The 12,548-nt window shown below is 36.4% G+C and overlaps 1 protein-coding gene across 1 annotated transcript in view; it reads left to right on the forward strand.

Annotated features, from left to right (window-relative positions):
- Positions 1–1,062: 1,062 nt before the first annotated feature.
- The window catches only part of LOC145982243 (metal cation symporter ZIP14-like), a 141,206-nt gene continuing 129,720 nt past the window's right edge, over positions 1,063–12,548 (forward strand). The window contains exons 1-3 of the mRNA XM_083115823.1: positions 1,063–1,185; positions 5,544–5,663; positions 8,763–8,943. Coding sequence (XP_082971949.1) covers positions 1,063–1,185; positions 5,544–5,663; positions 8,763–8,943 — 424 coding nt within the window. The remainder of the gene's footprint in view (positions 1,186–5,543; positions 5,664–8,762; positions 8,944–12,548) is intronic.

Raw genomic sequence — 12,548 nt, forward strand, 5'->3', positions numbered from 1 at the left:
CAAGGCCATTCAATAGGTTTTTCACATATCTTAGCAATGTTGTATTTAGAGCTGTATGATGGCTCGTCACAGTGTTCATTGTTTACCATTTATCCTTATTTTTTCGAAAAGCACAAGAGGTAGAAAAATAACCCTTTCTGGGAAACATTGTTCACAGTAGCCAGAAATCACGTCAGTCATGTTGTTTTGAACAAGGCCATTATGTAAAACTTTCTTTCCCCTGTGGGAAAGGAATATTAAATTATTAAACAATTAAAAGTTAATGTTATATCCTTCATATAAGCTTGATAGAAAATTAATTTTTCTGTCAATGGTAAAACAAGCTTCCCCAGCAATCAGTTGTTCAATTAATACACTTTTGGTCGCTGGCATTTTGAAACACATGATATCTTCACAGATAACCACCTTATCCCTTTCACACACACAACAAAGAAAATGAGCTTCCAGCTAGAAAAAAAAAAGATGGTGATTGTCATCGTTTTGACCAAGGATGAGTTACCAACCAGTTGTCTAGTTTGCTTACCATGATTAACCAAAATTTAGAATTTCCATAGATCTCACATTCCTTGTCACTCCAATACAAACAAATACTTACATTCTTCAATGTAGGGAAAGTCACAGGTGCGTTAACAAGTTGAAGTAAGGAAAAATTGCAGAATAGGAAGTTTTAGGTGTGATTAAGCAAAATAGGCACTAACCCTCAAAATAGGCATATATAGAGGCACTATAAAAATGCATTTTAGGACTAGAAACACCATGATAAGGACTTGAAACATTAAATCCTATGATGTACTACAAAGGAATAAAAAAGGCAAAAATTTGCACTCTAGTGATACAAATGGGATGATGGAGGTTGGTCATTGAATATAAAATACTGTGGGTGGTGGGGATTAGTAACCTAAATAATAATTATTTGTCGGGGGTTAGAAATTGAAAATAACGGGGGTAGGGGTTAGTAATTAAAATTAATAGGTTGTGTGACTTAGTGATTCCATAAAATGGGTTGGCAGGGGTTTGTAAATGAAAATAATGAGAATAAGGGACATTCACAACACATACGAAATGACGAAACACAGTTCCACAGAGGATTACACTGGCAGTGGGCCAGGTGCCAGGGCCTCGTTATCATGCAAATTTGCAGTCACTTCGGTGTACTATGTGGAAGTAAGGTTTACATCCCATGTGGTGAGAAATAGCAATAGGCAGTAATATTGGTGGGAATTGGCAACTGATAATTATCAGTTGGTGGAAATTATTAATTGTGAGTAATAGGGTGGTGAGGATTAGTAACTGAAAACAATGAGGTGGTACGATTGATTGATTGATTTTGTTGTTTTAAATCCACTTTATGCACAGATAGGCTAATCGGGATTGGTCCTTCACTTTAGAGAGGGATCTGAACCACTGTGCCATGTGCCTCTACCGGGTATCAAACCTGGGATCGAGGTGGTACAAATTATTAATTGAAAGGAATGTGTGGTGGTGAGGATTAGAAACTTGTGATAATGTTGTGATTTAGATTAGCCATTGAAAGTAATGGGCTAGTGGAGATTAATAATTGGTAAGCAATGGAAATGTTCAAATTTGTTAAATTGAGATATACAAATTTGTGGAAAAAATCGAAAGTGTACTTGTTATAATGATTATTTATTTATTCCTGTATTTTTTGCACCAAGCCTGTCTAAGCATGAAGGAAATGTTATAAACATTTTTCATTACATATTAGACTTGTGAGTTGTTTGAGTAGCAAGTTAATGATAAAATATAGTGTCTGCATGTCTTAAGGTTAGAAATCTGCCATTGTATGAATATTCTATCGCTTTCACTGTTAAACGTCGACCTGTAGTCAATGGTCCACAGTTGTGCTCTAGGCTGGGCACATTTCAATTTTTCGGTTTCCAGTTAAAACTGGTACCCTGTCCCGAGTAACCTACATTTGAAAAACGTGTAAATCGAAGAAAAAAAAACAAAAAAAATGCCAATCTCAGTCTCATCTTCATTAGTTGAAGACAGGTTTGTCTTTAGTCGGCTGCTTTTGAGTTTGTTATTTTTACACATATAATATGTATTTTAAATCCCTTCCACAGGCTAATTCTATTGTTCGCCATGTTCTCCGGTGTCCTTCCCCAGGTCGGTAATAAGATGGATAGAAATCCCACTAGGAAGTTAGCTATGAACAGTTTGAAAGAACCACGATATTTCAAGAATATAAATAAAATACAGAAACTCAGTAACTTAACGTTTGGTATAATAAATTGTTAGAGAAATCATTGTTAGCATGCATCCAAATTATAATTATTCAGTTCACTCCTATCTGAGATGATCATATCAAATTTGGTATTTAGACTAAAATAAAATGTATCTCAGCAAGTCCTATAATGAATTTATGATGCACGTTATACTGTAATGAATGATAAACTGATGAAACAAAGGCCACAATGAACACCCACATTCTGCCATAAGGCTTTACAACATATTACAGTAAATATTCAGTGAATAATTCACATGGCTGGACAATTTTTGAATGGAATACTTGTTTTTTGTGTGTTTGTATTTCCCGAATGAAAAATACACTACTGAGGAGAAATTTATGGTGGCATCAGCTTCAGACCATGAAATATGCGTCTGTCTCGAAATGAAATATTTGTCGTTCAAAATGTTCTCAACACAATGCATTATGGTCATTGAATTTAATTGATACATTTCGTCCACTTTATGCACATATAGGCTAATCGGGACTTTGCCTTCAGTTTAAAGTGGGATGCAAATCATTATGTGCTTCCACCAGGTATAGAACCCGGGACCCCTTGATTACAAGGTGACGACATTACCACTATATATATATATATATATATATATAATCACACACACATATATATATATATATATAATCACATATATAGGGATACACTATTACCAGTTTTTGCTATTTTTTTACCAATTCAATATCCAGGGCAAACTACATTCTTAGTGACTACAATTCACAACTTATAATCATTTTAGAGTGTTGGCAGGGGTATAACTTTACTTAAAGTAATTTAATTTTAGAGTGCATAGTTTAGAAGTGGCATGGAGGCCAAATTGGCCAAATTCAAATTTTGTTGCCACAGTATCAATCGTAAATTTATAACTTTTGAGCTACAATTCTTATAGCCATTACATGCCCTTCTTGACTGATTGGATGCCCCTCCCAGTACCTCTTCCAATTGCTGGACTCCAGCATCCTTCCTCAACCTACCTCCTTGTTTTCTTTTTCTCTTCTTTTGCTACATTAACCATTGCTCTTCTCCTTGATTTCTTTAATATCCGTACTTAAGCTCATATTTCTTGCTCTTTCTTTTTCACTTGTATTTATTTCTCTCCTTTCTGTTATTATTATATTATTATTTTGCCAACTCCTAAGAATACAGGTTGCCAACTTCAAAATCGCAATTATCTTCTTTTTGAAATCAGGTTAATTCACAGTGTCTAATCGATTTTTCTTTTTCTTCAGTATTTTACTTTCTAGTCTTCAGGCTTCACAGATAGCCTAGAATATACGCTCCTGTTTACCCTGATATGGATATGCAATATCTTGTGTGAAAGAGTCCTTAATGACTTTTCCAACGCCGTCCGAATATTGCAATTTAAAGTTAACAAGATGTTGGAAAAAATGGTCAAAATCTCATAGTTTGCAACGCTGTTATGTCAAAAATACAAAAGATATGGATCTGCAACTTTGCATATTTTCCTACCTCAAGTGGCCCTTTCAGTATACCAAATTTCAAATGAATCAAAATATGTGAGGTTGAAATGTGCCTCTTCACTTGTTGATTTTACATGGAATGCCCCATATAGCACACAAATATGAGTAAGCTTCTGGTTCTAATGAAGTTTCAGTCTCCTTTCTCGAAGAGTTGTGTCGGAGTAAAATTTAATTATAATTTTTGACCTATTAATATGGTATGTTTGTTAAATACATATACAAAGCAGAAAGAGGGTGAAGTAGTTAATGTCCAGTAGTGTTGAGTATACAGTGTATTCGTCCTGAGCCTTCGAGGGCAAAAAGAATGCTCACAGCATCCTGAACTCGCGGAGGTTGTCATGAATGTTTTGAACAATTAATTTCAAATATGGAAGATATTCTCTTCAATGATATTCCTCACACACATACACAAAATAGTTCTGGATTGAAACTCATGATCAGTGTTCTTATTTTCCCACACTCCTGACAACACATTGAGTTATGAAGTATTTTCTGTCTGATATTTTATGGGTGGCAAATACCTGTCTTTCATTGAACACCTGCATTTTTTTTGTGGTGGGGGTCACCCCCCTTGCCCCCACCAAGTTCGCATGCACAAAACAATGAAGTTGACATTTTGTCAATTTTGTTCCCCATATCCATATTATTATTTTACTACTAAAGTAGAAACTAATTTAAACATTTGAACAGTTTTGGCCACCCATTGCAATAGCATGGTCTCCAACTAAGAACTTTTTTGCACAAAAATTGAGAGCCCTGTGAATGAGTCATCACTCCACCTCCTTCCCAATTTAATTTTTTTTAGATACTTCCCTGCCACCCCTTAGCACTTCACTGGCAGGTCACATCAAAAGATCCAAATAGCTTCTATTAACATTCATGGTATAATATCATAAAATAGCATCAGTATTTTTAAGCACATTTATTACTTTATTATGACACACATACAAACCTCAATTTTATGTTTTTTTGGTATGTGGAAAAAAGCATTGTAACTTCATTGTATTAGAACTGTAATAATTAAGTGTAGTAATGTGTGGAAAATTATAAAATCAGATAACACAAATGATAAATAGTTTGTTGGGCTATCAATCAGGTGAGTTCTGGAAAGTTTCCATTCCAAACATTTGAGACCTAATATCACACTTATCGTTAGCTTAGCAGTGTTAGTTCTTGAAACCTTGGAAACTTTTTCTGAACTTGCCTGGTCAATATAGCCTGTGAGAATCTATTCATCATTCATCATCAGGAAAGCTTCAAGGCCTCTTAAATAATATAAAATCTGCATGTTTCACATGTGTGTATTACTTCAACCTCTTTATAACAGTCCCATAGATTCTCATTAGTGTATACTAAATATTTGATGGAAAGTTACTTACCTATGCAGTACATGTCTACAGTCCATGAGAGGTAATTATCCCACATTATAGTACACATCAGTTTGCGTGAGATAACTTTCATACATGTAGATAAGATAACTATTAATATTTATCAACGTGTATTACAATTCGAGAAAATAAACGGTATGAGATATTTGGAGTACTTTTTGTCACTGCCTGGAATTTCAATTCTGTTTTCTTTTTTTCAGGTATTGAAGTCTTCACAACAGGCAGTAATATTTGATGTGTTGGAAATTTAATAAAAGTAGAAGAAAATGCTGACAATGAGATCTGGCATCTCTGTGGTGCTGTGCATAATGCTGTTACAGATAATATTTTGCTCAATAAATTGTTTAGAGGACACTACTTATTTAATAACAAAATACTCAGATTCAGTTGATTATTTAACTGTTGAACAGCTGCAAATGCTTCTGGATGTGATAAAAAACTGCAATGGAAATTCAACAAGTAGTGGTAATGCCAAAAATGTGGACCAAAAGGATGAGCCGAACAACTTCCAAAATAAATTTAATAGAGAGGTAAGTATGCCATACCAACACTTTGTTTCATAGTTGGGAATGAACACTTATATTGCCGTTTTCATGAAATAAATACAGTGAAGTATATTCCAATATATGATCATGTATGAATATATCACAGTATTTTTCAGTAGCTCATACTAACCTTGCATTAATATTATGGCTGAGCCGATGCCAGTGCTGATGTATCGGTATCAGCTGATACTAGTGGTATCAGAATCAGAAAGTATCTGTTGGAATTTATTTACCAGTACTTTTCCGTTTTGGTCTTTTATGGGGCTTGCAAAAATTGTTGCATGACACTCGAGGAGTCTAATCCTGAAGATCATGCAAAATTCTAAGTTTCTTTCTATTTTGCACTAATTTTTTGGTAAAAAACTGGATTTTTGCAAAATTCTTGGCAAATTGATGCATGCAATTGGATCAGAATACTTACACAATAATATTGATTAATATTTTGAACAGCTTAAAAGTTTTACAAATTTCAAGTATCGATATTGGAGGGAATTGGTAAGAGTATCGGCATCGGTTCAAAAATGGTATCAGCTCAGCCGTAATTAATATTGTTTGCATCTTCAATGTTCTGAAACCAGAAGGAAAAGCACTTTGTATGTATTGGTGTTAGAGTGCTGCATGGAGAGGATTTTGCTCGAATGCCAAATAGTTTGCACAGGCAATGCTGGCCTCTCCTCAGAGATTATGTAGCCTTGTGATCAAGGGGTCCTGGGTTCAATACTTGGTTGAGGTACATAGTGGTTCAGATCCCACTTTATACTGTAGGTCCAGTTTCTGTCCATACAGTTGACTTAAAACTAAACCTCAAGTTCAAGCTAGATAGTATACAGAATTGAGAGGTTTATTTTCGCTTGAGTGAATAATCATCGGAAAAGTAAAACAAGCTGTATACGCTCGAAGCCCAGTAGTGGACCCTGAAATATGGATCATGAACTGAAAGACACAGTGAAATTGAAAGTTAAATGAACATAATCATTGTCTCCATGTTAAAATGAAGTTTTATGCCTATCTTGCCAGTATACAGTGATATATGAAAATGAAATAGATAATTACAATCTGAAACTCTCAAGACAGACATGTTACATATATGTTTCCATGATTATTGTCACCTTAAAATGATGATCAATTGAATGTTATAATTAGGGTTCAGAAGTTGACCTAAAAAATCTCAAAAGTAACCTATAGAATGACCTTAAAATTATTTAAAAATTACCTAAAAATAAATTTCGCTCTTAAAATTAAAGCTTGATTTTTCATAAATTACAAGAGTATTAGTGAATAATTCAATACAGACCATTGTTTGGTGGTTTAAACTACTGAAGCAAGGGAGGGGGAGAGCAATTAAGTCCTACTGTAGTTTTCTTTATTTATTACTTGAAGATTACATAAAACACACCACAAGGTTTATCTGTATGTCATTCACCTCCTTTCAGAGTGGGCCTTGCACGATACAGTAGTCAGTCAGTATCTGAAAATACAGACTCGGTTTTTAATGGAAGTCAGAATAGTTTAAGATTTTAGTTATGCAACGTTACAGTTGTTATTTGTAATGGTAAGGGGCTGGACCCCGTATAATGTGACGGGTTCAAAAAAGTGCTGATGCACCCAAAATTTCAAAATCAAATTCAAATCCAAAGTATCTGAAAATACAGTTGTGTTTTGTGTGCATCCGATTATATTGCGACTAATTGTACTTTTAAACCATAGATTAAAGTGATAATAGTGGCCAGCAAGGGAACCTCAAAGTATTTTAACTTTGCTGGAGGCAAAATAAATTTACCGCAATTAATTTTAATCCAATGACAGACATTTTGGTTAAAAATAATATTGTGCTTTTAAATTGACTGTATTTTCGATTAATGTCAAAACTTGCTAAAAAGACCATTCCGGGAAATTATAAAATGCACATTATGCTAGCAAATGTATTTAAAATTCATGAAAAAACAGGGAAGGAGAAAAAATACCCTCAAAAGCGAAGAAAATTGAAAAAGAAAATGCTGAAAAAATGACCTAATAGTAAAAAAAGCTGAAAAATACCAAAAAAAATGCAAAATAAAAACAATATTTTCTGTTTCTAACTGAACAGGCTGCTAAACTTAGCATTGCTTTCAAGGCTCTGAAATTGTAATCAAGGGGTCCTGGGTTCGATACCCGGTGGAAGCACAAGTGGTTCGGATCCTACTTTAAACTGTAGGTCCAGTCCCCATTAACCTTACTGTGCATAACGTGGACTTAAAACACAAACTTAACCAATCAATGAATCAAGGCTCCGAAAAGAAAATGATATTTGATTTACTTATGAGCCTTAGTTATAGCTGCATCTTCTTATTACACAGAATATGATTATCCTTTTTGATAAGTGAACAATGATGTACAAGTATGTGTTGCACTGTGCTACAATGTTTATAATTGTTTGACAAATCTTTCAGCATGTGTATCGAAGGGTTCCATTGTATGTTTCAGTCTGTATTGCATACTTTCATGTATATCACATTTGGTTTGATTGATTGATTTGGTGTTTTAAGTCCACTTTATGCACAGTAAGGCTAATTGGGACTGAACCTACAGCTTAAAGTGGGTTCCGAACCACTACGTGCCTCCACCAGGTATCGAACCTGAGACTCCTTGATTACAAGGCTGTGATACCACCACTGCGCCATCGGGGAAGCCCTATCACAGTTGGATCTTATGTAGTAATATACAGACTTATTAATTAGAAATGTAACTGCATAGAGTAGTTTCCTTCTATGGGTTTTAGATTGACATTGCTGCTTATTAGGCTCTGAAATATGGGTGTTGCCAATCATTTCTCTTTGAGTGTGGTACAATCGAGTGTAGCAGACTCGAGGGTGGGGAACTAATAGCATGCATCTTGTTGCCTTGCCCTGTTGGTCACACATGCTCATACACAATGAATTATCCTTGTTACAGATTGGAGGAGAAAGTGCCTATTCCAGTGCATGCATTTGTGATTTGTATATTTGGCGTGAAAGTCCAATGTTGCATGCCACAGGATTTGTTTTATCTACCTGTGTATATTAAAGAAAACCAAAGAATGATGTGTATTTTTTCTTCCTCTTACAGTGTCTTACAGCCAATGATATTTTTCAACAATTTCATGTAACAAATGGAAAATTTGATGGACATTCACTAGCAGTTGCGTGTCCTCTTATACTGAGTCAGGTAGAAAGCCATGCATGTGATGCTCCACAGAAATATAGCAAACAGCTGCTTGAACAAAAAAGCAAACCTTCCCAAACAGAAGGTAAGTGTATTGTAAAACTTGCTACTTGTGATTTTATTGTGTTTAACCCTTTGTATTTTGGCACATAATTCACTTTTACTACTAGTGCTACCTTACTTTTGGTTTGCATGGCTAAAGCAGATATTGTAGAGGAAATCACAAAAAATCTTTTGTATGAAATTAGCTAGACCATTCAAGAACTTTGTTTCATAAAGTATTAGGGGAAAACTGAAACAATAATATTAACAACATTGGTTTAGTAATTGGAAGAAAAGGTATGCTGTGCATATAGCATCATGCCATGAAGGCATGATGAAGGCACATAGCATGCCATGAAGGCATATTCAGTGGAAGTGTGGCTACCCACATTCTCGAGTATGGCCATTTTGAAGGTGTTGTGATTGACACCAAACTCTGGCTGCCTTTACCCCCCTGGGTTGCCCCCAGGTACCCATTAATGTGAGCCTTGGTGAGCCCCAGAGCCGCTTTATGCTGGAAACATTCCGACTTTACATGATCCACCCTGGGAATTGAACCTGGGTCTCCTGTTGGCAGTCAGATGCCCTTTTCAAATGTGTGATGGATAACATATCTTCAAAGTTGTTTGCACTTTCCAGCATCTTTGATTTTAATCGTATTTCAGTTATTTTATGTCACATGCCTGCATCTCTAGGTAAGGGATGAGAAGTTAATTGATGAAGGTGATGATGGAACAAACACACACTACTCTTTATCCAGGATTCAAATGTAGTAGCTGTGGTTTTACAATGTATTACGCTAATTGTTTTGCTATGGATGTCAGCATCCAATAGTTAAAGCTATCACAAAGGGCTCTCAGATTAGATTATCAATGAGATACCAATGAAAATTTAGGTTCTGTATATAAAGCACATTTGAGAACAAACTCTTTGATAGTGTGCTTTGCCATGCTCATTAATTCAACATTGTTTTCAATGCAGCTGTTGCTCTTGAATTAATATAGCAGAAATTACATCTGACAATATGCCATGAGTTGGTGTTACTTTTAATGAGTTACATTCTACTCTTGTTCATGTGTACACAAGTGAAGTAAGCACCTGCTGATGGTTGTCAGATCTTTCAGTCATTAACCTTTAGATGACGATTGTTTCAAATGAAACCACAACCATGTGACACAGTGGCGGAGCATTACCTTTCCAGCAGGGTAAGCCTAGTATCAGTGATTTTTCCACACACCCCATAAAATTTTTCACAGATGACTAATTTATGGTCATTTTGGATATAGATTTACAATTATAGCCCTCTCTCTAACTTTGTACTTATACCCCCTGAGATGGAAAATTTTGAATAAGCCTTGGCCTAGCATGTTGAAGGCTATTCCCTGTTTACTGACTTCTGGATTATTGGGCAGGTGAGATCATATATTTATCCCCACACCTCCGACCTCTTCTCCCCTCTATATTTTTCAGAACACCTTCCTAGAATATATTTTTTTACAAAGGTCCAATTTATTCTTATTTTGGAATTAAATTGACCCTTACACTTTTTAAACAAACGTTTAGCACATTTATACAGTGCGTCCATTTCGATCTTCAGCCGAGAGATCAGGAGAAGCGTGGCAGGCGGCGCTGACGGAGATGCCGACATTTGCGGCCTGTAATGCCCGCTTATTTTTATGGTCATATGCAGACATTTATATAAATATTGCAAAACGAGCACTAACCTGTGTTATAATTCATCATCTGTAATTCATCCAAGTTCTGTCCTTATATACACAAATAAATACGCTTTAGAAACGAGCCACAGATAATAAAACATTTTAATCATAGTTTTGACCAGTAATGTCCTGCTTAAGTTTATATCCTTGAAAGAGTTTTGTGTCGATCGGTATCGTTTGGAGGTTTCGAATGTGCAACACTGTATCAAGATTACACTGCAGACGAAACCGTTAAAAGTCAATGGTTTTCGTGAGCTTCCTTGCAATCCGAAATTTCCGAGGTTGAGTTTTTTGTTCCTTCGCGACTAGATGAAGACAGAGCTGTGATTATAGTGGCGAGCAGATGTAAACCAAGAGAGTGTTAATTTCGTACTGTGCGCAATAGTGTTATTGTTGGTTACTTGCCGTTACTTGTTTGTGTTATTGCAGTATGTATGTGTGTTGTGTCAGTGAGACGATTGGAATGCCAGCCGGAAGGTTCACGTTATGAGGGGTGCTGATAAGTTCTCAGCCCGACCCAGAAGGACTTTAGCTACAGGCACGAAAGTTTCAGGCTATTCAACGTATTCTCCCCGAAGGTCTACACACTTGGCACTTTGTTGCTCCAACTTCTCTAATCCCTCCGAAAAAAAAAAAAAATTCTCCTGGTCTGCAAAAAACTGTTCGGCAGCTGCTATAACCTCGTTATCACTTCTCAATTTCTGTCCTTTCAGAACTTTTTTCAGTCTAGGGAAGAGATAATAATCAGAGGGCGCAAGGTCTGGTGAGTGAGGTGGGTGGTCAATGCACTGAAACCCTAGGTCCTTCAGAAAATCCATTGTTCTTCCAGAGCCTTGTGAACAGGAGCATTGTCCTGCAGAAACAACACACTTCTTCTTAATTTTCCCCGGCGCTTTTCTTTAATAGCGTCCTTTAACTTAGCCTGAAGACTGCAGTAATACTCTGATGTTATGTATGGTTTGTACCTTTGGAAGGTAGTCTGATAACAAAACACCATCCTTATTCCAGAATATTGAGGCAAGCAGACCTGCGGACCTCTGTGCTTTGAATTTATTTGGCCTGGGAGATCCTGAGTAGCGCCACTCGCATGATTACTGTTTCGTCTTAGGATCAAAGTAGTGGAACCAACTTTCATTCTAGGTAACAAGCCAATTCAAAAAATTGTCCTTAAGAGTTCGGAAAATACTGCAAAATCACCTGAGGAGATGCCACACGTTTGCGTTTCTCATCGGCGTTCAAACGTTTAAACACCCATTTCGCGGAAAGCTTGTGCATATCCAATTGGTCATGGATTATTGACCAGACATGTTCTTTGGATATGTGCAAGGTCTCAGCTATCGCTTGAAGACAAATTCATCTGTTACTCAAAATCAGGTCGTGAACCTCATCCACTTTTTCCAGAGTTGACACTGACCTCCCACACCTTTCACCATCTTCTGTGGAAAAATCACCACGCTTAAAGTTTGAGCACCATTTCTTCACAGTGGAGTGTGAAGGGCAATGTACACCCAATGTGTCTAGCATGCAACCATGGATTTCCTTCGGCGACTTCTGTTACAGGAAGAACAACTTCATGACACCTCGCAACTCCTCCTTGGTAAATTCTACATTTGGCTGCACCATGCTTCAATCAATGGCCTTTAAAGGAAAAACCGTTAGTGATACGATCATCCCAGCTGGCATTTAAACTTCCAAAAGATCAATGGTTCAAATGCAATGCATGATTTCAGGATGACATGTGCGGAAGGGGGTCAGGCCGAGAACTTATCAGCCCCCTCCCCTCGTAGAAAAAGAATTTTTATGTATGACACTTACGTGAAAACAGACTCGTGTCGAGATGTGTGTAGGCAATTTGTACAAAAATTCCCAGGCGTTTCACCTCCACATAGAGATACGGTTAGACATCTTGTCCTTAAATTACGAGAAACTG

Source organism: Lepisma saccharinum, chromosome 2, assembly GCF_977018435.1.
Source record: "Lepisma saccharinum chromosome 2, izLepSacc3.1, whole genome shotgun sequence".
Taxonomy (NCBI): Eukaryota; Metazoa; Arthropoda; class Insecta; order Zygentoma; family Lepismatidae; genus Lepisma; species Lepisma saccharinum.